Source organism: Chroicocephalus ridibundus, chromosome Z, assembly GCF_963924245.1.
Source record: "Chroicocephalus ridibundus chromosome Z, bChrRid1.1, whole genome shotgun sequence".
NCBI classification, from domain to species: Eukaryota; Metazoa; Chordata; class Aves; order Charadriiformes; family Laridae; genus Chroicocephalus; species Chroicocephalus ridibundus.
Window position 1 is genome coordinate 45,924,112 of NC_086316.1, and position 27,361 is coordinate 45,951,472.

General features: G+C 40.4%; 1 protein-coding gene across 4 annotated transcripts in view; it reads left to right on the forward strand.

Moving 5' to 3' along the window:
* PRUNE2 (prune homolog 2 with BCH domain) overlaps positions 1–27,361 on the forward strand; it is a 146,766-nt gene that overhangs the window by 85,801 nt on the left and 33,604 nt on the right. For all 4 annotated transcript variants that reach the window (XM_063319587.1, XM_063319589.1, XM_063319588.1 and 1 more), the window contains exons 8-9: positions 357–6,888; positions 7,344–8,178. In XM_063319587.1, coding sequence (XP_063175657.1) covers positions 357–6,888; positions 7,344–8,178 — 7,367 coding nt within the window. The remainder of the gene's footprint in view (positions 1–356; positions 6,889–7,343; positions 8,179–27,361) is intronic.

The following is a 27,361-nucleotide window of genomic DNA, read 5'->3' on the forward strand; positions in this document are numbered from 1 at the left end:
TATCCTATTGTATAAATACTTTTCTCATGTACTCTTAGGTGTTTTACTCAGATTTCTTAAGGCAACAAGTAAACATTTATTTGGATTTTCTTTTCCTAATGAAAAGTGAACTTGAAAGTCCAATGGTATAATTTCAAGTAAATAGTCTAACCAATTATATAACACATATTTTGTATTGATCTTCTATTTTAATACTTCATCTATTTAGGGAACATAATAAGGCTGCTACAGCAAAATGGCCAAGAAATAGATTAATAGGAATAGATAGGTATGGCTATGTTACATGGTGAAGTACTCAATATGTGCCCTTATGCCCATGATTGCAATGGCTTTTGAAACATCCTATTTTTCAACAGATCTGCTGTGAATTAGAAGAATGTCAGAATCCTTGTTTGGAGCTGGATCCTCTAGAATGTGGATGTGACCAAATTCTCATTTATCATCAAGAAAATTCTTTGGTGACCTGTGATCAAATTTTTCTTCTAGTTAAGGAAGTTATAAATAGAAGACAACCAGAAATGGTATCAAACAGTAGAACTTCTTCAACTGAAGCTGTTGCTGGAAGTGCTCCACTTTCACAAGGATCTTCTGGTATTATGGAGTTATATGGTTCTGATGTAGAACCACAGCCCAGTTCTGCCAATTTTGTAGAAAATCCGCAAGACCTAAATGGATCTATGCAAGCCCACGTTGATGTTAATGTAGACCTTGTGAGTCCAGACAGTGGATTGGCTACCATTAGAAGCAGCCGGTCTTCCAAGGAGAGTTCTGTTTTCCTTAGTGATGATAGCCCTGTTGCAGAAGGTGCTGCTTCCCATCACAGTCTTCTGCCTGGCTTTGATTCCTACAGCCCTATTCCTGAAGGAGCAATAGCTGAAGAACAAAAACCTCAGTCTGGGGAAAACAGCAATAACTTTGATCTTTTCAATTTTGATCTAGCACCTGCGGTTACAGCTCCATCTGAGTCATCTTCTCATTCCGTTGATTGTTCCCCAGCAGAAGACTATTTCCTTAATAGTGATTCATCAGAAGGACAGCAACTCACTGTGCAGAAAGAACTTGATGAGGCAAACCCGCTAGAAAATGATGCAGCAAATTATTCAACTAACTTACTTATGAGAACAAATGAGGAAGACAATTTAGCTGAATTTGATGAGAATCCAGGAGAAACATGTGAGAAAACTTCAAGTTTGATCGATTTAGGTGAAGGTGGTTCTTCTTCACCTGAAATGTTGAAATCTGCTGATTCAAGAATTCCACCAACTCCTATGAACAGTCTTGTAGAAACTTCACCTTTAGATAATGGGCAGCCTTTATTTTTCCCACAAGATGTTGTTAAAAAAATTAATGAAATAGATGGCACAAATTATTCGCAGTCTCGTGTTAGATATGGGAGCTGGTGGGATGGCTTTGACCTAGAGTCCAGAAATGCTGATACGTGGAGTTCTAGTGAGCAGGAATCTGTATTTCAGAGCCCTGTGTTCTGGAAAGATTGTAAAGAAAGTCCCTTGCTACGAGAACATATTGATAGAAGAGCCTCAGATTCTATATTCCTCCAAAAACAGCCAAAGCAAATGGAATACATGAGAGCAGGTCTGTGGGATAATCAGTTTAAACAAGATAATTGGAACCATGAGAATCAAGAGAAAAACAGTGAACGTTCACGTTTGCAAACTGCTTCTTTAGAGGAGACAAAGCAAGAACCAGAGAGCTTTACTGACCCATGGAACATCAGTCAGCCAACACCTGTGATATCAGATGCATGGTGTAGTGGTGAAGACAAAGCTGGAAACTCGTATGAAGTCTGGACTAAGTTTGATGCAGGAGATATTGCTAGATCCTCAGAAAATGTATGGAACATGCCCAAACTGGACAGAGAAAAAAAATCCATGAATATTCCTGAGGAATGGACCATATCAAAAACTAGTTTATCAGATTCTTCAGAAATCACAGCGGACAATGAGACTGAAAATCCACCTATCCAGGTATCTCCAGAAGCCTGGGATAAAGAAAGATATTATTCAGTAGAAGAATATGGAAAATCTGAAAATACAAATTCTGTTTTCAACAATATGCAAAATAATTCCAAGCTGCAAACAGAGGAAAAAACTGTATTTGGTGACCCGAAACATAGACCAACCCAATTTGAAAACATAGAGACCTGGAACATGTATGATAAAAACATCAGGAACAAAGTAACAGAAGTAGTGGTGCCGTGGGAGGATACTTTCTTGTATAAACACTCAGATCTTAGTTCATCAAACATAGGTGAAGATTTAGTTCTTTCTCCACCAGACACCAATTATTCAACATCTGATTCATATGTATCACCTACATATGTGGAAGACGAAAGAGAAAAAGAAGATGAAGATTTGGACGAAGGAACAGTTATTGATAAATTGATAAACCCAAATTTGGCTGAGACAGATGTGCTTGAGAAACCAAATAAGGAACTGTTATCTCCTAGAAACATGCCTATTGCAAGCGCTGGAAGCCCAGACATCTGGAACACTCCCCTAAATAACGTCACCCAGTTACAAAAAAGAAATTCTGAAATTATTTCTCTTTCTGCCTCTGCTAAACCTTTCCTTAATTCAGAACAAATAGGTGATCATTGTTTTTCAACTGAGGTACATGCCAGTGAGAATAACTTGTCTATATCTGAAAACAGAAGAATAGCACCAGTATGCAATCAAACAGTGAATGACTTATCTCCACCACACAATGAATTCAATACTAGAGAGATTGCAGCTGAAAATGTAGAAACAGTCAACAGTGTTCCTGTAGAAGGCACAGACACATCTACGCCAACTTCAGACATTGGGAATGGTTTGGATCTGAAAATATGTGACTTGGGGAGTGAGATACGTAGTAAGAAGGCAGCACAAAAATCTGCTGATGCTGATAAAAACCTGGATAGTCGAGATTCAGCGCCACAGCTGAACTCATGGAGTTTACAGAGTGAGCAGGGTTGTGAGGAAGGCTGGGACAATGCCATTGTCATCTCTCAGGAGGAAAAAGAGCAATATAAGACAACAGATGAGACACGTGAACAGCAAGTTATTAGTGACATTTGTAATAAAGCAGTGCAAGAGGAAAGTGAGTCTTCATGTAACGCAGATTCAGAAGAAAACAGGTCAACTACTGACGTTCCCAGCTCCCCAGAAAAAATGAGGAATAGTGTGAGTTTGGAAACATTAGTCACAGAGAATGAGTCGGTTTCCAGTCAAAGCAATCCAGTTAGTCAGGAAGAGAGGAAAGACTTGTTGCAGAATAATGTAGAGTCTTCTTCCAGTGGTTCTGAGGAAGGCAGAAGTTATGAATCTTTTGATGACTCCAAACCACAAAATTGCAATAATAGTGAAAGATCAGAGCTCCTTTCTAAGAAAGCTGAAGAGGAGACTACAGTGACAGAAGATGCAACAAGTCCTGAAATAGAAAGTATCTCTGAAAGTTCTGATAAGGGTAGTGATAATCCAGAAAATAATTCTTCTAAAATGCCTGGAAGCTCAGGCATCGTTAATGACTCTGGTAAGAGTGTCTGTCACCTAGCCACATCAATTCCTTTGATGTGGGAAGCACAAGAAGCACTAGGAGAAGTGAAAGAGGGCTTACCTGAAGTGGTTCCTAGCCATCCAGGCATTTGTAATTCTGAGTTAGTAGCTGTCAAAAATAGCTCAGAACTGAACAGGACTCATGAAAAGTCTTTCATAGATGAGTTTAAGAAGAGTCCTTCTTCTGAATATGTCAGTGTTCCTGACATTACAGATATGTCTGTGGTAGAAAGTTCCTTTTCACATGAAATAGGTTCCGTGAGAAATGAAAACTCTGAAAATTTAGAACCTGCTAATAATCTTTGCGGAGAGCCATGTGTAATGCTTAGTGACAGTTTTCCCCAGACTCCTTGGGGTTCACATCCATGTGAAGATTTGCCATCTCCTGGAACAAGTCCTGAGACAAGTGAAGTCCTTGAAATGGCAAACACCACAAGTAGTGTTTCAAAGGATATACAGATAAAAAGTTATTTGGAAGAAGACAATGTGTGGAGTGATTCAATAAATGATTATGCACACTCAAGTGGAACAAGTCCTGATTTAAGTGATACATCTGTGAATGTGTGGGGAGACCTTCCAGTTCCCAGTCATCAGAAAAGAAGTAGGGATATGTGGGATATTAAAAATAATAAAAATCTTGAAGATGCTTGTAAAAAGAATGCATTTGGGAATGAATGTGAAGAAAGATTTGAAAGAAGCACTGACCAGAACAAAGTTCCTAACAGCTTAGATTTTTGGAATGCCCATGTAGATGATGATACTGTATCTTCTTTATCAAGTCCTGACATCAATGAGGATTCAGAGAATTCAGAGGCATGTCCAGAAGTGATTCATGAAGATTCCATGTATCAAAAGAAACGGCACAAAGTATCTGAAATTGGAGAGGATTATTCTCAATCCAGTGCAACAAATCCTGATGCAAATGAAGACGATTTAGATGCAAAATCTGGGGTGGGAGAGGTGGTCCATGTGGGCCTGGATGAAAATCCTGAAACAATTAAAGCTGGGAAAGTACTGCAGGAAGACTTGACTACAATCCAGCATAATGAGACTTCTGAATATTTAGGTCACTGGGAAACACTTCAGAAAAAAGGTCAGATGAGTATTTTCAGTGAAGAAACAGGTAGCAGAGAAGACTCATATTTGTATCAAATGAATGAAGATACTACACCAACTTTTGCTGTTGGTGATAAAGAAGAGTGTTCTTCAAAAGCTGTGGACAGGTGGAGTATGTCGTTGGAAGCTGATTTAAAAACTGATCCAAAATCCACAGTAGGAACATTTGGTTTTCCAGATGACAGTTCAGAATGGTGGAATTCACAACCTTGTGAAGAAAAACAATTGGAAGATCAGTATTCTGTTTCAAGTCACTCTGCAACAAACCAGTTAACAACTAGTAAGGAGGACTCCTGGGTATCACCATCACAAGATGAACAACTAGCAGAAAGACATTTCACTAATGCAAGTAATGATGGAAATCATCCTTCCCCCCTGTACTGTGATGAAAATGAAAGGCTAGTACATCCTGTGAATATTCCTGATAGTCAAATAGATCAAGACGCTGTACAGTTCAAAGAATTTGATCCTTTCGTACTGCATAGAGAAGAAAGGGGCTTGAAAGAGCCATTGTTTCCTATGGATGAGAAAAATCAACTGACTGCACAGAATCCTTTTTCAGATGAGGAACAAGGTATGCCAAACACATCAGTTCAAGAAATCACTGTACTGGACCTACCAAAAGACAATGAGGGAAATGCAAGTCTCATTCCTCAAGAACAGCAGCAGGAGACCTGTGAAAGATTACACACTGTGAAAGTGCATGACTCCCTGACAGATGCTTTCACTGTAGAAGACTTATCTTTCGAAATGACAGAGAAGTCCAGTCCAGGATGGAGTATATTAGTTCCCCAAACTGAACTTATCCCAGATATTTTACAGGATAACACACAAGAAAGTAATCAGCTCTTTTCAGTGGAACCTGACCTGTGGACTAGTGCTGAGCAGATTGTCACTTTGAAATCAGATGGTGCAAATCCGGATATATTAAGTCACTGTGACCAAGACAATAGTTCAGAGGCATCAAGCAGCCCTGACGTGTGCCAGGAGCATGAAGCTAAGCATGCCTCTATCCCATCTTCTCAGATTGGGGTGGAGCCTGAAGACAAAGATAGTCAGCCAGTTCACATGTGGTCAAGTTTGAGTAAAGAGCCAGCTTTTGATTCAAAGTGTCAGTCAGTGATGCAGGAGGTAGAGACACAGTCTGAAAATGGTAGCCCCCAGGACTATGAAAAGGGAAAGACCAATGAATCCTATCAGCTAATCTCTTCTAATACTCAGGAGCCTTCTGAATTTGCAGTTTTGGAAGAACATGGTCTAGAAAATAAACTTGTTACTGACCCAGTTCAGTCAGATGAAATTACTAATGAAGTTTTAGAAGTGATGTCCTTAGATCTAAAAGACACGCTTCATGAAAGTTTTACTCCTGCAAGCCATCAAGGAACACCAACTGATACAGCTGAAATAGCGACCTCCCAAATGCATTTGGTTCCCATGGATTTCCCTCTACTTGATAGGTCAGAACAAAGCTTAGAAGAAAGTAGTGCCTTGGCTGAAGTTGGAAAATATTCTGGTATTGACCATACAGCAATAACTGGTGATGAGCTAGACATGTCAGAAGAATGTGTGGATGAATCTGAGATGGGGGCAGAAGATAGCAGCAGGAACACATCAGTGACTAATGTCCCGGCAAGCACGTATGGTGGAATGAACACACTGACAGTAGTAGGCAGTGAAGTGGCAGATGGGGAATCAAAGGATAAACAGATATTCTTTCCCGAATCCTTTCTGCCTGGTAGTAATGAAGGTCATGAATCTGATTCAAATAATCTACTGGTTGATGACACAGCAAAAGAATCTGAAGATGTAATTGAAAACAATGTTCCTGTGTTTAAGGAAATGTCCAGCGATCAATCACCAGTGGTGTGTACTCCACCATCGCACGTATCTTTTGATGCTGAACCCTCTAGCAGCGGAGAGTGTGCAAAGGATGAGCTCTCATTAGAGCAGCCATTTTGTGACAGTGTTTCTTTGGAAAAACCTTTTTCACTGCCAACTCCATTGGAAGGTGCAGAAGGCATCCTAATGACCAAAGACAGCATTAAAGATCAGGTGTCTGACACATCCACCGAGTGCCTTCAGGAAAATCACACATCAGTACTTTCACTCTCCGAGTCTGAAGTAGCTCTAGGAGCTTCTCAGATTTCAATAGGAAAATATGAAGCAGAAACAACTGATCTCAACTCACCGCCAGGTGGAGATAAAAGATCACCTGACGGTAAGAAAACCTGTTTTCCAGAGCAAGTTCATAGGACAAAGAAAGAAGGAAATGTCTGGAGTATTACTGCTGAATGATGGGGCTTTGAGAGAAGTTTGAAGTTTGTGTGTCTCCCTGATGTACAAAACTCTGTACTTTGGGCAGACCTCTAGCATCACCCTTCTAGACAGATCTAAAGCTTTTAAACATTGAAGTAGGAACATTATTTCTGTTGTTTGTACAGGGCCTAGCATATGGGGCACTGAATCATTTCTCCCTTAGGAATGATTACAGTGTTAATGTGTAATCTTTAACAATAATAATGATGATGATGATGCTATAAAATTCAAGTACACATTAACAGAGCAAAGCAAACTGAGAAGAGCTTTATCTCGCTGTACTCATTTAAAGAAATCATGGTGACTGAAATAGTAATTCAAAAACTAAAAGGAGTTTCTGTTTGCCTGTTTTTTTAGAAGCTGGCACTGACTCCCTACTTTGTAGGGAAAATAAGCCGAGAAATTCCTCTGAGAGCCCTGAACTGAGAAGCGCAGAGGGTAAGGAAGATGTGAGGATGCAGGTGCACCGAGATCCAGCTTCACTGGAGATGGATTACATCCTTGTTTCTGAGGAAGAAAATACAACTTTAACGAAGGATACCCTTGAAAGAAATGAGAGTGATTTTGCATTTCAAGAAGCTAATGTAGCTGAACAAACAGAATCTCATGAAGACTTTTCACCAGGCTCCTTGGATACCTTTCAGCCAATCTCCATTACAAATGAAAGGGAAGATCACTCTGTAAGTGGGACTGAATGGGACTCTGTTCACTTAGAAGAGAAAAGTTCTGTTGTGCCTCAAAAACTGGATGATGAAAGGAGATCACAGGAAAGCCACGGGCAAGATGAGGACTGGATTATATTAGGCCAAAATGAAGTCAGTGAAGAAATTCAGTCACCTGAAGAAATTTCTGCTGAGACAGAGATGCCAAAATCAGGGTCTGGACATTCTGGTGAAGAACTGACAGGTGTTGTAGCAAAGGAATCAATTCTTGACACCGTGGCAGAGTTTCAAGTAGAAACTCCCCTTCAGAAATCTTTTGAACATGAAGGCTATTCTTCTTCAGGCAGCCTGACCACCAAGAATGAGAGTTCGGGCATTGCAGGAACACATGTGTTGCAGGTGGTTGGTGGTGATGGTGCAGGGGAAGCAAATTCTCAACAGAGACTTGGAAATAACGTAGCAACAGAACAAGAAATGAAGGAGGAAACGATGCTTCTCAACAGAGAAAGAGAATCAAGTCAAAAATCAGGGTAAGGAAAGACCAACCTGTTTCCTTTCAAGAGTCTTCTGTTCACTTGTTGTCAATGTTATTGAAGTATATGATGTTATGAAGAGGTGGCAAGATTTTCAAGTCTGAAGCAATAATTATATTTACATGGTTTAAGTATCACTATATTCCTCGCTTTGTAAAAAGATAGCCTTGGTTCTTGTTTTCTTGATATGAGTCAAATTAGAGTTGTTTTGCAATGCAGGAAGTGTGTAAGGCCACTTCCTTGCAGGAATAAGTCTCTCTTCCTCCTGTGAAATCCCATAGACTTCATAATCTACCTTTAAATCTGAAGCAGATGTGGTCAGGGAACACAGGCCAAAGCCAGGTACTGGTGGTATCGCCAGTCCACGTGCAATGACACTGATGAGAGTAGGGAGGGATCGAAATGACGTACTGTCTCTGCCTAATGCAGAACTGCTGGGAAGGAAGACAGCAGGAGGTTGAGGCCTGGGGTCAGAAAAAGTGCTGCTTATAGAGGCACGAAAAGGACGATGGAAAATTATGCTCTTTGTGGTTATTTCCAAGCTGTAGTCAGGTCTGAGAAGCATTTCTGTCTGTTCGGACTGGACTGGCAGTTGAGTCAGCTTAAGTAAATTTCCACCTGCCTTTGGGTGGAAGTGCAGCCTCTGTGCTGACAGCATTACTGCCGCCTGCTGTCTCTCTGCCGTGTCGCCAGATGGAGAGAGAGAGGACCCTCTTACCTCCATTTACTGTGGTGTTTTGGAGAGGGTGCTTCTGTTATTGACTCCTTATCCTTTACGACCAGGAGGTTGTTAATTGCTACAGTGGACTTCTAAGGTAGCCCCAGAGAGGCAAGTGTGGAAGGCTGACCTCATTTCTCCTGGGCATCTGCAACTGACATGCTGCAGTTTTACAAAAAGGAACCCGGCGTTGTGTTTATGCAGTGCAATTCTTGTGAACAGTAAAAGAAACTTCCCAGTACACATAAAACTAGGGGGTGCAATGGCTTTGTGCTTCAAACTGCTTTTGAACTGCACTTACCCAAAAGAACATACATGGTATGAAACATATTGTGGAAACATATTGTTTGTGTGAAATGCAAGACTGATTTTTTATTTTTTTTCAAGTTTCTTCCAAGCACTTGTGAGTTCAGTATAAAATACACGTCACATTCACAACCTCTATTGTCACGTTTTAATTGGCTTGCAATTTGTTTTAGACTTTTTTTTTTTTACATTTTCACTAACAATTTTGCAATTTTATCAGTAGGCTTTTTTTTCCCTTAAAGGTGGCATGCCTCCGTATGACAATATAACCGTGATAACAGCATGTACAAATAATCTGTGATAGAAAAGCACAACTTTTTGCTGCCCTCCTCCCCACCACAAACAGTTCACACTTTATTATGATTTCAGGAATGAATAGTTCAATAGCCGTGATTTATTTTCCCCGACTTGTTAAAATATGTCCCCTCTAAGCACATTTTCACACACTTTTCAGAGCATATCATTACCACAAGATCAGACACTGTTATAGCTGAGCTATTTTTAATATACAGTAAGTGCTGGCTTCATCCTAAACAGAAACCCCAGTCTCAGAAAGTCTGAAATATGATGATGTTACTTGCAGGCTTAAACTTAAGTACTTGTGTAGGACTATAGGTTTTCTTGACAGACAAGGTTTTGAGTAGTGTACAGAGCATACTTTGGCCTCCCATGCTTGCCCCTGGCTGAAATCACTTCGATCTAACTGGACGGACAGCATGAAGAGAATATGAGATGAGAGGGGCTCTGTTTCTGCAGGGCAGTGGCAGCTTTTATTGATGCAGGTTAGCATCTGCTGCCCTCAAGAAAGAGGCAAATCTTCAGAAGGGTAAGCAGAAGATGAGCACTCCCCAGTTCTGTATGGTCTGAAATAAACCAAATGCTGAGTGCTTGACCTTGAAACTATCAACAGTAGAGCTGGTTGGCCCAACATTTCTGTTGCACCCAGTCCTCCAAGCTTCTAATTTCCATTCCAGAAGGAAAAGTAGAAACTTTGAAATTTTCTACAAAAGCGAAATCTGGAAGAAGCAAAACAAGCAAAAGCCCCAAGCAGCTGTTTTGAATCCACATTAGTATGTGGAAGGGCTGCTTGGGATTTGCGGATCTAGGAAAACTAAACGTCCTTTCACTTTGAGGTGGTTTGCTCGTTAGGACTAGTTCACACCCTAGAAGTCATCTTCCTCCATCATCTCTGCAGGGTTTCACTGGGAAAATCAAATGATGCACGGTTCATCAAAACCAGCTAATTCCAATGAATAAAGCTCATTTTTGACAAACCAGTAATTTCTAGTGAAAAACTTTACATCCAAAAATACGTACCACCTCTGCTCAGAATAAACAGTGAATGAGACGCGAAAAAGGAGGGGCTGTTTAGAGGTGCTGGCTAGTTACAGGCTTGCAAATCTGACATGAAAAAATCATCTGTCAACTCGTCTGTCTCCCATAAAGCATTTTAAATTAAAAGCAGATGTTGACCCTGCTTAAGTCACACTGATTAATTACATGCAGGCAGCATCCCAGGGTTTGACTTGCCATGCTTACGTGCCCGTGATGTTCTTAGAGAGGAAAAGAAAACTGGTCTAGGTATGTGATGATTTTTATAAATTGGCCCAATGGAGTTGAGGTAATTTTGAAGCAGTAAGATTCTTTGTTAGATACCAGAGGAAAAGAATCTGATTTTTGAACTTAAATTGGTACTAGAAAAATAATTCCTGTGGCCATGGATTTATAGGGGTTTTTAACATCTTATTTCTATGAATTGTTAGATCCACTTTGAGAAGAACTCTGCTGTTCTTTAGGAATTTTTGTAAGTCTCCAAAGTAAAACCTTGACTCCTGTACACCACCATAGTTTGCATTGGTGTTTCAGATGTAGGCATTCATTATTCCTAGAGCTTGGTACATTCTTTTAGGCTGATTCCCACATTAAAGTCCAAAACTGGAACATGTTAATTTAGGAGTGTTTTCAGCGGAAACTGAAGTTCATGATGGACTATGGTGCATCCTGCAAGGAAAGGATACAGTATTTCTTGGTATAGAATATATATACAGTCAGTATAGCTTCCACTGTAGGCTTTTTTTCTTATCTGACTCAGAAGTTAATATTTGTTTAATACCAAATGCCTTTTCAGTGGATAGCAGTGGCTATTTCTGTCCTTAACAGTAGTGAAGCTGAGGCCCAGAGAAGTAAAGAAAAGCAAGGAAGTTATTCAGCATCCACATTAACAATTATATAAGAACCAGTAAGATCTACTTTCCTTTGTGTTTATGTCTTGTTGTTAGACTTTTTTGATGGTAAGGTCTGAAATCTAATGGAAGTCTTCTTCTACCATTATTGTTATTACAGTTATTGCTCTTGTATGAGGATTTAATATCTAATAGAGATTGCCGTTACAGTGCTGTTTTCCCCTCACTTTCCCCTGTGCTTGGTAGCTGATGTTCAATAAACTTGCAATAAGCTTATGTCTTTGGTCAGTCAGATAATGACTTCAGACTTCTTAGGGGATAGCAGAGACACATGTAGATATCCCTACACATGCCCACAGCATGATCACAGTGGCCTTGATTCCTTTGAAACAAAAACCACACACAAAAATATTATGGTAGAAACGATAAAACGCATATGGAGATAATTATTTCTAGATTATATGTCAATTTCATTACACTTCTTACATAAACAGCAACAGATATGGTAGAAGTGTGTAATTAGCAATGCTTTCTAACACATTTCACTGACAATTTAAAAACCAAAGTTCCTTCTTAAAACATATCTCAATGTGCAGCTTGTAAGCCTGAAATTAACTGCTCTTCTTGGGTGACAAAGTTTAAAACAACATGATAGAGCAGAACTTTCAGCCTATGGGAGGTTAGCACAGAAACACTGGTGTCATCACAGAAGAGAAGAAACTAAGGCTTTTCTTCTGTTCTTTTTGCAATAGCATTCCTGGATGGCCTGATGGTGTTCATCATCAGGCTCTGAGTCCACCAAAGATTTACATCTTTGAAGTAGGCTTTGGTGGAACTGAATTGAAGTAGGTTTGGCAGAACTGAAGTCTAAGTAACTGATACTCAGCTCTCAGAAGTGTCCTACTGCCTGAATTCTTGTACTTCTGAAAGGCCATAATTTTGACTCAGGAAAGTTTCTTGGATTCTTCATTAAATATGCCTGTTGCCTTGACTGAATAGTCTATTTCCTAGCTTATGGTTAATTAAGCCTTCTCGATATCATAAAATTAAGCACCCTTATTCTGAAGGTCTGGCTGGATAGCTAGAGCTGTTCTGTGCTTATTTTTATGTTTTGTCAAATATTTTTTCTTTATGCAATTAATTTTGCATTCTGAACCTCTAACTTCCATCTCTGTGATAGTGCTTTTAGAAGTGGCTCCTGAAGCCAGGGCTTTCTGTAGTGCAGCCTTTGCTTCCTGCAAGGAGGCTTTCCTTGTGGCCTTCTGATTGTTGTTTCATATATAGCCTTGGCAGGGTACAGAAATTAGGTTCCTTTTTTTAGGTATGTACTTCACCTTCATGTATTTATGTATGGCACAAACACAGTACCTCTGAAGAATAAAGAAACTCATCATTTGTACTCAAATAGATGATGGGGACATCCCAACCCACGGACAACTGAAATGGTAGTCCAAAGTTTATGGAGACATTTACTCAGTAACTTACTTCTCAGCCCTTTTCTGAATCTACAGTTTATTCACATGTCCCTGTTTAGAAATAACTTAAGCTCCTGCTTGCAAACTGTGCTGAAGTAGGTGCCGTTGGTAGTGGAATAAGAGTCAGTAAAGCATGCAACTTGCCATATTTTCTGCTCTCATCCAGAAAGTGTCTGCCACTGTGTCTCAGAAAATTGACAGTTTTGTAGAACAGAGAGTTAAAGTTTTGAAACAGAAAGCATAAACAAAAAAGAGAATGAAGAAGTGCATTGAAGTCTTGATGTCTGCTGGTCACTGTCCCCTTCATCCTAATGTCAAGCATAACAACTCTAGCTGTTCAGGTGGGTTTTAAGAAAGTCTGTGGCTGGTGGTAAAGTTCTTCCTTCCTGTCTTGTTTTTCTTCTGCAAGAAAAAGCAGCAGCAGGAAGAGAAGTATGAGGATGCTTGCTAGCATTAAGACACTGAAGAAAATGTATAAACCTGTCTCGGTAAAATACAAACACCAGAAATAATAAACCCTGGAGGTTTCTTTGGCCTTATAAAAAAGTACAAAAAGATTTGATATCACATTGTTAATGTCACTCTTTCCAGAAAGAAAATAGCTTTTTACACTTCTTTCCATAGCTGAGAGTGACTGCATTTTAAAAGGAAGAATTTGTGGAGTGCTGTACGAATATTGGGTAGGCAGAATAACATACTTCGCTGCTGCTGCTGTGGCTGGAGCTGTGCCAGGAGTAAAATTTATGAAGACTGGAGGTCATTTTCTTCCTGACAGAAGCAGCCCTGTCTTAGAGAGCTGTATGAAGCTTGGTGGTAATACAGTGGTCAGGAGGCAGAGGGAGAACACCGCAGATGGCTATGCTAGCTTCTACCTGCCAGCACACTCCTACGGTTGTGTTAGTGGTTGTGTATACCATATCATTCTTGCTCTTTTCCTTTTCCTTAGTAGGAAGAATTAGAAAGAGCTGAGGGAAATACTGTGAAATGATGTATTGACTTGAGGAATAAGAAGTAGTGAGAGCAGTAGAAACAAGGACACTGATGTTTGGAGGGTTTGTGGGAGAGCTTGGAAAAACTGGTGGCAAAACTGAGCAGAAGACAATTTATTTTGTACAACTACCAAGATTTATTTAACCCACTAGAATAAGGCTTACACAAAAGAGAGCTTCATTTATCTTTCTGACAGCACGTTCTCAAAGAAGCAGGCATCAGTCTTTTTGGCGCATTTGTATAGTGACTTTTTAGAAAAGATAGTTCTTCCACTGTTTCTGTCCAAAATATCTCTCTGTGACCATTGCTGTACTGCTGGCTATTGAAATTGCCCAGTACTGTAAGCAATCCAGCTTTAAGAGAAGCCTGTTTTCATCACATTGCCTGTAGCTGGCAGTGAATAAAGATAATTAAATATAATGAAAGAAAAAGCTGTGACTATTTCAAGATTAATAAGAGTTCTGAGTCTACTCTGCTACCTCTGTGATTTTTCCAAATGCACATCATGTATCTCAAAGGTATTAATGTTTCAAGCCAAATATCAATGTCCAATACTGGACATCCAGAACTAAAATACTGACAGAATGGAACCAGAGAAAAAATTCTCACTGACTCCAGTGGACCAAGGGTTTCACCCAGTGTTTTCTCAAAATGTCACCCAAAAGCCAGGATAAGGCAATGAATTAGGGAGCCCGAGTTTGCTTCTTGCTTTAATGGGCAATGCAGGCTCCTATATATAGGATGCCTAAAGCACTGAAAATCTGGTGTAAGTTTAAGGTCCACATTCTGCGAAGTAACCTTTACTTCCCTTTGGATGCCTCCGTTTCCTTTTTTCATTGCACACCTGTGTGGCTGTCATGTTTCACTCCTGTCAAGATTCTTTATTAATTGGCCAGATTTGCTGGAAAGCAGTTTCAGGCACTCTGGGGACCAGGCACGCTGCTTCAGTGGTGCTTCCAGCTCCTGCTGAACTACAAGATTATGGACTTGAAATGGGAATTGAACTCGGGTCTCCCACTTGGTGCAGCACAAAGCATGACAATTGACTAAACACAAGGAGCATACTTTAAAGGTTAAAAACAAACACTTAAGGAAAGGAGCAACAACTGCGAAGGTTGCTTGTAGAAAAGCCCATGTAAATGAAAGTTAATGCCTTGTAATGAAAGTAGAAAAGCTAATTGAAACTAAATAAAATGTTTAGATTGGCATGTGCAAGAACTCTTTAATTTTGCTGAGATTTCTTGAGATTTCAACATTCATGTGAGTTTGGGGTAGGATAGTATATAATGAGTGTATTTTACGTTATTATTTATCATACCATTATAATCATTATAATACTATACATTATGTATTAGAAGCTCTATGCTATATATTAGCTTTTGCGAAGGTGTTGCTTCTGTGAAAATAGAAGAATCCCTGCGACGAATTCGGAGCAGGGAAGTTTCCAACATGTAGCTGTAAATTCATTAAAACGTTTTATTTAAAAAAATAGTAATTTGTAATAATCTATTTTAATGTCAGTGAATCTCAGTGCTAACCTTTTTTATTGATGGAAGTAACAACATATGCTGTTCATGCATGGGCTTTAATAACATCATTTTGTTCCCTCTACTTGATTTGACCTATGAAGTCATGACAACCATCTTTTTTGTTATCAGTTTTGAGGTGATACAGTATTTTCCATCACCATCTGGAGGTTGAAAATTAATTAAAACTAAAAACCCAGTTTTCCATTGCAGAGCCAGCTGTTAAACAATAGCAGCAGCCAATATGGTGATCACATTTTTGTAAAAACAGCATTAACATTTACATGCCAAATACCAAGTACTTTATATAAACCTTTTAACAAGAAGAGAACAACACTTCAGTGACTGAAAAACAGTTTTAAAAATACCTAAAAAAAATTTCAGGTAAAAATCCTGAAATTTTACTTGTATGGTGAGATTGGTCTGATAGAGCAACTTTCTTAAAGCAAGAAGACCGAGACTATGCTAGTGTGGTTTAGTGGTCGCAAGAAAAACTCCCCCACTATTCAAAATCCCATGGTTTTCTGAAATAATTCACTATATAATTTATTCCAATCAGTGTGATCAATGACATGAGATTTCAGCCTAAAGTATTAACGAGCTTTGAAACAACCCTGTTGACCCAGACCTGACTTTGACAGTGAGCCCCAGTGAGCTTAGTGGGTCCCAGCAGAGCGTCCCAATGTCTCAAAGATGTTCTGTGTCATTCTGAGCATGGAGGATCAAGGCCATAGCTTCTGCCGCATTACTAATATCATAGCTTCATTATAATCATGCTACTAATGACTTCTATTGTACATAAATACTTTATAGCTCTATTTCCTGGATACAGCTTCTGGGTGTCTGGACTTTTGGTTTCAAATTAATTAAAGATTGTCCGGTTGAAAAAGTGCTAAAAAATATTCCCATTGTTGGAAATTTTACTAGCTGACAGTAGCATCGGAGATCACATCTGCAGCAGTGTCCTCTTTAGAAATGTATTTTCACATCAGTAATGATTTTTTAGTTTTTTTTAAATGCTTGGTGTTGGCCTGCTGTTCTTGCTGGGGGCTGATTTCTCGAGAGATCTGCAGCAGACAGGTGATGATGAGAGCTTTCCCTGTAGGATCACTAGTACCATGAAGAACAAGGTGGGAGCCACTGAATTTTTATTTGCCCTGTGCTGTAGGTGAGCGTGGAGCTGTACTGACAAATGAAAATGGGGTTAGGCTTTCGTTTGTTCTTGACTGCTTATGGCCTAGCAGTTCGATGTGAAAGCATCTCCAGCTCTCACGTCACTCGTCTTCAAGGAGGAGCTGCATGGTGTGAAGGGAGAAACTAGCTGAAGGTTAGGCTCTCCTAGGGCCTGTTGCCTTGCAGTTTTACCCCCACAGGATTGCACGGGAATAGGACTGAAAGCTGTTTTGCATTTGGAAGGAAACCTGGAGTTTCTAGGACACTACCCTGGACAGGCTTTTATAGAAGGAGACTGTGGGACTGCACTGCATGGGAAGAAATCTCCTTCCTTCAAGCACGCCCGTAAGAAACACAGTTAAGAGCACAGGCCATGAGCATTGCTTTTTGGTGCTCATACAATTTGTGTTCCCAGAATTCACCTTGCTTTCTGAACTGCTGGTTGTTTGGTGGTTTTTTGTTTGTATTGTGTTTGTTTTTTTTTTTAAATTTGCATATGCACTCCCATAGCTGAATTACAAACCGAACAAATTATGTAAAGCATGTTTGAATATGCATGTGCTCTATAATCATTGATGCAAACACAAATAAGGGCTGAGACGGGCTGAATCCGTAAGAACTTTTGTCATGCAGTCTCTCATCACAACCTTTCCTCGGGCTCTGAAATGAAACAGCAGGGAGCTTTTCACTACTGCCAGCTGACTCGCCGTATCAAAGTTCGGTGATGCTCAGACAAAGCTCCACAGGGAACGTGGGGGAAAAAATAATTTTCATGTCTGAAGCTCAGCTCTGCATTCATTTAAGCGTTCCTTTAACCAAAGCCCGGTAGCTGCTGTTTCAGGCAGCCAGCTATCTGAAGGCAGGTGATCACCCTTATTTAGCAGTACCACTAGCCACGTGACGAGAAAATGGTGGAGGATCTGTATTCCTAGTAAACTGCTACAGAAAGAAGGATGCTGAAGTGCAGCAGTAAAGCATCTTTATTATTTTCCCAATAGAAAGGCCTCTTCAAGTCTTTAGAAGGTAAGCATCTCTTTACTCCGAGAGGCTGATATGCAGAAGATTTTCTGATTAACGGCTCTATTGTTGCAGTTACTTTAGACAGAAAAAGGGGAGATGTTTGTCAGCAGGATGCAAAGCACCCAGGACCTCATTACTGAAAACCGGGCAGCTGTATTTTAATTCTGTTGCAGCTCTTTATGAGAGGAGCTTACATCAGTTCAATGGGATTTCTTTTGTCTGAGCGCAGGCACGGTATTTATAATTAGGAAACAAAACTTCACTGCACAGTCACCTAGCACATTAGATTATTTTTCAGCTTGTTTGCCTAGCTCTGAGGGTACGGTGGGAAAAAGAGGAATGAACGTTGAGCGTTGTCAGAGGGTAACTTCCTTTTACGACTGCTTAATTACTGGCATAGTGATTGTTTGTGATAGCTCTTATTGTAGCCTACTTGACAATGGTATTGTTTTCTGGCTTTTCGCTATCAACTGAAGCATATAATTTTTGATTTTTTCGCAACGTCCTCTTAAAATGTTGCAGTGGACAGAATATGTAATCTTTGAAGGTTAACCAATCAAGGATGCAGCAATAATCTCAGTGGTAAGAGAACTGAAAAATTACCGCAAAAGTTGGTTTGTTTTTTGGCAGTATTTTTGTTTAAATTTAATTACAGGAGCTTGATTCAGCTCTATTCAGTTGTTTGCTTTTCTGTCTGTGAGGAAAGAATGAAAATATTCTTCCGTTTCAAGTGTGGTAAGCAAACAAATGATAGTGACGTACAGGGGGCATTGAAAATGTGTAGAATGTCTAAACATGAGCTACTTAGAGCAATGCTGAGAAGAAATGTATGCAGGCGTGTTAGGTGTATTTAGCCAGAATTATTCTAAGTAAGTGGGGGGCAGGCAGAGATGTCATTTCTGGGCTTAGCTTTATTGATACTCTTGGGAAGCAGAGCTGGGATGAGAAAGAGATGATGCTCACAGCTCTAGCAACGTGGTCAGGAGGCAGTAAGACAAGAGTGGGAGTTGGAGGCTGGGGGCGGGGGACACAACACAACACGACACCACCCCAACCCCTACCCTGCTAAAACACTTTTTTTCCAGGGCTGATGTGTTCCTCCCACTACTCTCACCCATGCTCTCCACTGCTATCACTTGTAGGACAGGGGAGTTCTAAGGTCTAAAAGAGCCTTTTTATTCCTGTCTTTGATGAGTCTGGCTGCTCTTTGGCATAAATCTGGACAGTTATTATAGAAAATTCGTGTAGTCAGAGACAAGTCTAGCTTTCGCATTAAGTTCACTACTTTAAAAACTTAGATCCTGTTACAAGCAGTCTGTTTAGGTTTTGTGGCATCTCTGTAGTATTCAGCAGTAACAGGAAAGCAATGTTATTTAGCAGCTTGTAATATATCTGTAGAAAAAGGCAGAGAGAAAATAAACCAATAATCTTTAAGCCACCGTCTCTTTTTTCAGGCAAAAGACCTCTCTTGTCAAGAAATAATGTATAGGTGAGAATATGATTTTATCGGCACCTGTGAATATTGATAAAGCTATTTTTATCACTGTAGTGTCCTCAGGACTGTAAAAATATCCAGAAAAATACTACTGCAACAACAAATGAGATAGAGGCAGAGGGGAGGACGGGAATGACAGTCCAGTTGTTCATCAGATTTCTTAGTTTAACTAGTTGGTTTTCCTTTGGACATTGAAGGAAATGGCTTAGCTGTTACAGGGTTTTATGTATTAACTCATTCAGATACTTCAGTTAGTTCTTAGCATATCCTGTAGAGTGTGGTCTTCTCTATAGTCATTGCAGCCATGAAAAATAGCAGCAGATGAGAATTCCTTATTTCAGGCTACCATGTGAATGCTGACTGTGTCCTACCAGAACAAGATCACTCTCCTTAGCAGAAAATACTGGCAACAAACTCTAAAGAGCTGTCTGATGGACAGCAGACCAGCAGGATGCACCTTTGCCTGCTTGTCTAAAGCAGTAGAGCATATAGCTAACCTTGCCCCTGTTATTTCCCAGTCTATGATGGGCGAGGAGTGCCGTGTCGGGGAAGGAGGAGCCCCATTTTCTCACCTCGTTCCTGAACATTACTTCTTCAGTCTGGCATTTCCTGTCGCTCCGGCTCTTTCACAGCATTTTTTGCTATGTCTGACATTCTTCTCTCTCCCACAGTTGCATTGGTTTTTGTCTTCCTACTGCCTTTGTGGCCCTTCCAACTTAGTGACAGAGTTTTGCTTCTGAAGATAACTGCTGGGTTTGTGTCTCTCCCGTCTCCTTTTGCACATGCCTTTTTAGACCTGCCTACTGCAGGGTCTGACAGTCTGTCCTGGTCTGCAAACCCCCTAGCAGTGGGAGCAGGCTGCTGGGCGGCCTGCCTTGGTGCCACCTTTACTGCTTCAGTAGAGCTTTTGTGCCTTGATTAGGTGTCTCCTCTGTCTCATGGCTGGGCTTCACCTGTGTTGTTCCCAAGATGCAAATCACCCAGTATGGATAGCAACTTTTCAGTTGCCAATTCACACCCGTTTGCTTATTTCCATTTTAATCTGCTGGTTAAAATTCCCGCTCCATATTCTGCATTGCCATTTACGTTCCGCTGCTATCTATTAGGTCTCTGACAACTGCAGCTTTAAGAGAGACTGAAGTTTAACATCAACATCTTTTTAGAGCCTTTTTAGCTCAGTTATAGCCAAGATAGGGAAAAGGTAGCTATTAGTCATTTGTAGGTTTGCTGCAGATCTGAATCTAAATTATAATGACATTGACCATCGTAAGTTGTGAAATCATAGCCACATTAACATGCAAAGATGGAAAGACAGCAATTTGGCAGTACAGTGGCACAAAAGTGAGAAGAAAAGAGAAAATGAACACATTGATAAGATTTTAGGTATTGAAGGAATAGAAGTTGTTTGAGAAGGATAAGGAATGATGCCATAAATAGGACCAGAGAAAAAAGATAACAAGGGGAGGAAAAAACAGAAGTCATACAGTATTAAAAAAATGTTGCCATGTATCTTTTCCTGTCTATCAGCATATCATAAATTGTGCAAAAGCTGAACTTGAAATCGAAGGAGTGCTAGAAGATATCCTAATGCTTTAATGAACAGATCAATAAAAGTGCTACAAATCTGTAGATCTTGATGTTAAATGAGTTGTTATGATTAGCAGCTCTGAAAATCATTCCTAAACACATTTTATCATGTGACCAAGACAGAATTCACCTGTTGTAAGATGCTTTGTTAAAACATTTGATTTCAGCTAGTATAGTATGGTACTAAGTATCATCATCGTTGTACATGTCAGCATTCATACACACAGAGAAACAAATCCATTAAGGAATGCAGAAAGCTGACAGTATTACAGAGAAGCCAAGTAGAAAACAGGAAATAGCCACTGAAGTTGAGAAGTTAGCTCAGTTGCAGAACTAGTGGTTATTACTAGTTCTAGTAATTACTAGTAAGAGCAATCCAAGGCATTTTAGCATGTTTAGTAATTACTAGTAAGAGCAATCCGAGGCATTTTAGCATGTCTTCATTGGGAAGCAAATGTGCATGATGAGGTGTAGACTATAATAGTAGGAGGGGAGTACTCACAACTCCACTGGAGAACCTCAGTAGGGTGTAAAATGTAAAACTTCCTAAAGATTTTCTGCTTCTGATCCTGCAACCTCTACCCTGTTAACTACTCTCAGAGCATTAGCATATTTCCTGAAAGTGCAGATGGCTGCACTGAGTGTAAGGTGCAAGCCACTTTTTCAAGTGCTGTTCATGTGCCAATTGCATCACTTGGAGCCGCAGGTATTCTGATGAATGGTCTTGACAGCACAGTAAGGCAGGAAAATGGTCACTGTGAACCACACATGCTGGAAGCAAAACTGGTTTTAAAGTGAGAAAAACAAAAACTGAGGTTTCTCAAGGAATAATTAATTGCTCAATGAAAGTGATAGGTGGGAATCAGGTCCCAGATCTGTCACTAGGCCTAGCATTTTAATAATTTTTTTGAAGTACAATTTTCAAACAAAATATATTTTCAGGTTATGCTTAAGGATCTTTTACATCAGATCGATTTAACTCCTGCTTTCTCTGCTGGCATTACCTTGTTACAGTGCATTTGTAGTGTTTGTTCAGCAGTGGTTGTTGATTAACAGATTGTCTAGATGTTATTTGTAGAATATTAAACAACATTTATTAAGAGCAGAGAGATCAGATAAGTTTAAAGAAGCCTTCTAAATGCTAATACTGATCTGAACTTATGTAGCTCGTGTCCAGACCTTGTGATCTTCCAACACTGATGGAGGAGCACCCATCACATAGGCTCCCCAACTCCGTGTTGTTAATTCCAGTAATTTTCCACTGGCTCGATAAAGATTAAGCAGCGCTGAGCTGGGCACATAACAGAGGAGAGCCCCTGCTCTGAGGGCAAGACCATATGGTGGTATGTGAATGCAACACCAAAGCAGAGCAATAGATGTAAAGTGGCACGTTATTTCTACCTTAGAATCTGTTATTCTCTACCTGCTTTTGCACACAAAATACAGAGTTAAGAGAATATTATTAAAATGGTAATACTAGGAAATGCATAGTCCCCTGTAAGAGGCATAGTTGGAGACAGTGCTATTTCATGGGTGCAGTCAGACAACACTGCCCTAAAGAATTGTCTCCTGTCCATGTCCGTGCCATAGAGTTGTTATGTCGTGTGGGGCAGGTCACTAGGAGTCCGCAGCTGCTTGAATCACACATGTCCTTCTCCTCTGACCCCTGTGTGATTTGTTCTGTTTCTGGATGCCAAAGTGAAGCCACTGGGGTCTGACTATGTTAGTATTTTTCAGTGGCAGCTAGTCATGAGGATCAGTAGTGGCATATAAAAGATGTTATAAAATGCTACATATTCAGAAAAAAAAAAGCCAAAGCTTATTAGGCATCACATATCAGGATCTCACCATTAATGGACGCTTTCAAAGTTAATTTGTCTGTTTCTCTTTTGTAACAGTGAATAATTCCTTATCTTTAATTCATGAAGCTGTTGTCCAAGGTATGTTAAATAATGTTTGGAAATGCCCAATACTCAGGTGATTAGCAGCTCTGAAAAGCCCCAGAAAGGACTGATTGTCCTGTCGTTAGAGCAGTGTTTGAATAGTCTACAGTTAATAATGCTTGAGGATGCAGAAAGGACAAGATAAGGTATGAAATATCTGGTTGCACTGTCTTTCATGTTGCATCCTATGACCTACTGGTGACAGAGCTCTAGGAAAAGACTTTGGGGAGCTCTGGAATCTGCTGCAGGCAGCATCGTCCTGGCATGTGTTCCTAAGACCCCGTTTCAACAAGACATCTAGGTTTGGGACATAAATCCAATTTCCCTCATTCTGTATTGAGATGCCTTTTTAATTTATGTGGCTGGAACTCACAGAGAACTGAAGAAGCCTGGAGGCCTGGATTCCTTCCATCAGCCTTCCTCATCCATAGGCATATACACAAGGCTGCTGAAATAGCCTAGTGAATCCCATTATCACCCATCTATTTACTTACATATGTGCCTCCATGGCTCCCTGCAGCCTGTCCTGGCTTTGCCTGCTTCTCTTGCGCTCAGACACAGGGAGGGAGCTGGCAAGGAGTCAAGACAGACAGCCTGTGGCTGCTGAGCAGCAGTGAAAACAGCGGCGTGTGCTTAAGAATATCAGCTTTTATTTTTTAACAGATAAGAGCAGACAGGAGAGCCTACTACTATGAGTAGCTACCTGGAAAATATTGAGGCTTACAGTATAGATTGAAGTAGAGGAACAAGGAAAAAGATGGCTAGATAAACAGGTAGTAAACACTAAAGTTGATTGGAGACTAGGAAACTTTTTCATAAAGAATGTTTAAAAAATTTATTCAGTGGCCCAAAGCAATAACTTTAACATGTTTTCAGTTAGCATACCGAAATGCAAACAATTTAAATCTTCTGGCTAGAATACAGGGTTTTCCTACAGAAAGAATATTTCTTCTTACAGGCATGCCTAACTTTTTCATCCAACTTTGGTGCTGAAAATGGAATAAAAAATCAGCACATGGAAAAAATCAAGTAACAGTATAATCAGTAAAAGAAGCTTTAAATATGATGAGTGAAGTGTGAAAAACTAGGAAGTTAGGACTTTTACTAATTTTTAGCAATGGTTTGTTCTGTGGCTCTTGAGAAAGTAAGCAACATGGTTTTCTGTAAAATGGGAATATCAGCATGTGTTTATCTACTGTGCAGCAGTATGACAATGATTAGTTAACATTTGCACAGATATTGATTAATAAAGCTTTTGGCTCAAACAAAGCACCACAGATTGGGGTTTTTTTGGTTTTTGGTTTGCATCTAGAGATGGGAATAAAAGTCTCACGCTATGCATAAATTCCAGTGCTCAGTCTATAGATTTTTCCTGAACAAATTTTTGATTAAGAGCTACCAAATAAATAGCAATAGAAACACAGTTAATTTTAGTATACTAACATATGGTTGCTAAATGCAGCTCTCCGGAGGTTATAAAATTAATCCATTTTTACAAGTCACCTGTATACAGTATGGTTATTTTACACAGCTGTGCATAAAAGTAATGATTTTTTTCTAGTCCCAGTTATCCTGGAGTGGATTCCTTCCAGTATGCTCATTTTCTTGCTAAGTGGATGTTGTTGAAACACAGCCTCTGACAGATATTGACTGAATCCTGCACAGTGTATGTCACTTTGATTTGTTGCATACTCCGCTACAGTTCAGGGATCATTAATTCTGCTGAACCTAAAAAATTCACACTGTAGTCTCCTTTATCTCTGAGTAAGCAACTGTAGAAATTTTTGTTTATTTTCTGGAAGTTTTGAAGTATAGGACTAGTTGTAGGAAGTAATTTTGGGGTGTGTTTTTAGTGGGTGCATTTCCAATGGGTTTCTTCTTGTCTTAGTGCACAGTCTAGTTGGTTTTTGGGGATTAATGGTCCGAGTTTCTTTCTCTGTTTCGTTCTGTGTATTTTCATCAAACTTTCTTCAGACTAAAGCCCATATTTTGTTAGATTTTATTTTTCAACTTTATATAATAATGCTTTACTTCCTATAGCATCTTCTTTTGTCTATAGATGCAGTTGATATTCAAGTATGTCCAACAGTTCTCCGATTTTGCTTGTAGAACATCTCTACCTATCTTACATGGATGATAAGCGTCAAAATGCAAACACATGCACATTAAATTAGGATTTGTTATTAGTCCATTAGCATTAATGGTCTCTGAAATAACACATCTCAGTTATAACATAGTTTATAGCATTACGTCCATAACAAGAAGAAACATCCTCTACTTAAAACAAAGGAAAGAATTAATATATTCTGTCTTTTCTGGGCACTCCAAGAACAAGTAACGATTTCAGAAAGTAGGTGCTTGCTGTTATTTTAAAACATGCTATTGTAGAAAGGATCTGTGAACTTCTTATTTCTAGCTTTTTCTGAACAGAAATGGAACAGCAACTACAGGCCACAAGCTTGGAGCACACATACATTACATATGAAAGAAAGGGAAAGATGTTTTATTTGGATATAAATGCAGAGCATCAAAACAGTTTCTGTTCTAAAAATGGAATAATGTGTCAAGTGTTTAGCTGTGATAACAGAATGGGTTTTGCTTTTCTTTTATATAAGGTGAAGTGAATGTTGGAGTAGCTACAGAGATGGATGAAAGCAAAACACCCCTTATAAGTCAGCTATCTGGTGAGATATTTTGGCTTTAAATTCATATAAATTTCTGTAGCAGAGAATTGAAAACTGAAGAGGAATATAGCAATTAAGAAAACACTTTGTGTCAACTCTTCCTTCATGTAAATTCCCATTTGTGGAGTGCTTAAAGATTTGCTTTACACTCCGCTTCAGAGGCTTTTTATCGCTTCTGAGAACGCAAGAGGGTCATTCTCCTTTTGTCCAGAAGAGGTTAGGCATCCTCCAGGTGGAGCAATCAACGCGCTGTTAGAGCCATCAGTAGGTTGCCTCTGGAAAGGTCAGAGATGGGCTTACAGAAGGTGCTGCCTAGTCTGGCCTTGGCTTGGGAAAACACCTCACCCTGCCTCATCATAAGGGCGCTTTCAGATGGAGCCGTGCTGAGAGTCAGCGGACAGGCGTTACTGGGTGAACGCCAAGGGCTTTTTCATACCTTCCAAGGAAAATACTGTACTGTCATGTCCAATCCCTCAAGTTCGCGTTTCTCCTTTCCTGGTCTCTGAGCTTGCATAAGGGCGGTGTTACAGAGTAGGGATGGGAGGGGTTCAACGGAAAAGTACTTTGTGCTGCCCTTGTTCTGCAAAAGCAACTGACTCAAGGAGGAACTTGAGTTCCCTTGCCTCATTCTTGTACCTAAAATTTCACAGTTCATGCATTCTTCCTCGAAACAGCTCAGTTTTTCACTGCAAACCAGTAAGACAGTGGGCTATGAGCAGGACTTTTACTTCATCCAAGACCAGTGTGTACGCGTGTAATGTGTGTAAATTGGGAATATGAAAAAAGCCAGATGTCTAATCTCTGAATAACCTTTTCATTGTACTTCATCTCCCCTCCTCCCATGTAGTTGCCAAAACAAGCATGTGTTACCACCTATCCCCAGGGTGCTCAGCCTCCTGAGCTGAAAGATAACGATGGAGAGCAGAACAACCCACCCATAATCCAGGAGGAAGTAGTCAATGATCTGCTTCTGCACCTAGACGTACATAAGTCTATGGGGCCGGATGGAATTCACCCAAGAGTACTCAGGGAGCTGGCGGGAGAGCTCACCAAGCCTCTCTCCATCATTTATCAACAATCCTGGTCAACAGGGGAGGTACCAGATGACTGGAGGGTGGCTAATGTGACGCCCATCTACAGGAAGGGTCGGAAGGAGGATCCGGGGAACTACAGGCCTGTCAGCCTGACCTCGGTACCAGGAAAGATCATGGAGAGGATCATCTTGAGTGAGCTCTCATGGTGAGTGCAGGGCAGCCAAGGGATCAGGGCCAGCCAGCATGGGTTTAGGAAAGGGAGGTCCTGCTTAACCAACCTGATCTCTTTCTATGACCATGTGACCCGCCTTCTGGATGCAGGGATGGCTGTGGACGTTGTCTATCTGAACTTTGGTAAGGCCTTTGACACCGTCCCCCACCACATTCTCCTGGAGAAGCTGGTGAATCATGGCATAGACAAGTGTACTCTTCACTGGGTAAAAAACGGGCTGGATGGCCCTGCCCAGAGAGTTGTGATTAATGGGGTGAAATCCTCTTCGTGGCTGGTCACCAGTGGTGTCCCTCAGGGCTCAGTTTTGGGGCTGGTTTTGTTTGATGTATTTATCAGTGATCTGGATGAGGGGATTGAGTGCACCCTCAGTAAGCTTGCAGACGACACCAAACTAGGTGGGAGTGTTGATCTGCTTGAGGGTAGGAAGGCTCTACAGAGGGATCTGTACAGGCTGGATCGATGGGCCAAGGCCAACTGTATGAGGTTTAATAAGGCCAAGTGCCGGGTCCTGCATTTCGGTCACAACAACCCCAAGCAACGCTACAGGCTTGGGGCAGAGTGGCTGGAAAGCTGCCCGGTAGAAAAGGACCTGGGGGTGCTGGTGGACGGCCAGCTTAACATGAGCCAGCAGTGTGCCCAGGTGGCCAAGAAGGCCAACAGCATTCTGGCTTGTATCAGGAATAGCGTGGCCAGCAGGAGCAGGGAAGTGATTGTGCCTCTGTACTCGGCACTGGTGAGGCCTCACCTCGAGTGCTGTGTTCAGTTCTGAGCCCCTCTGTACAAGAGGGACATTGAAGTACTGGAGCGTGTCCAG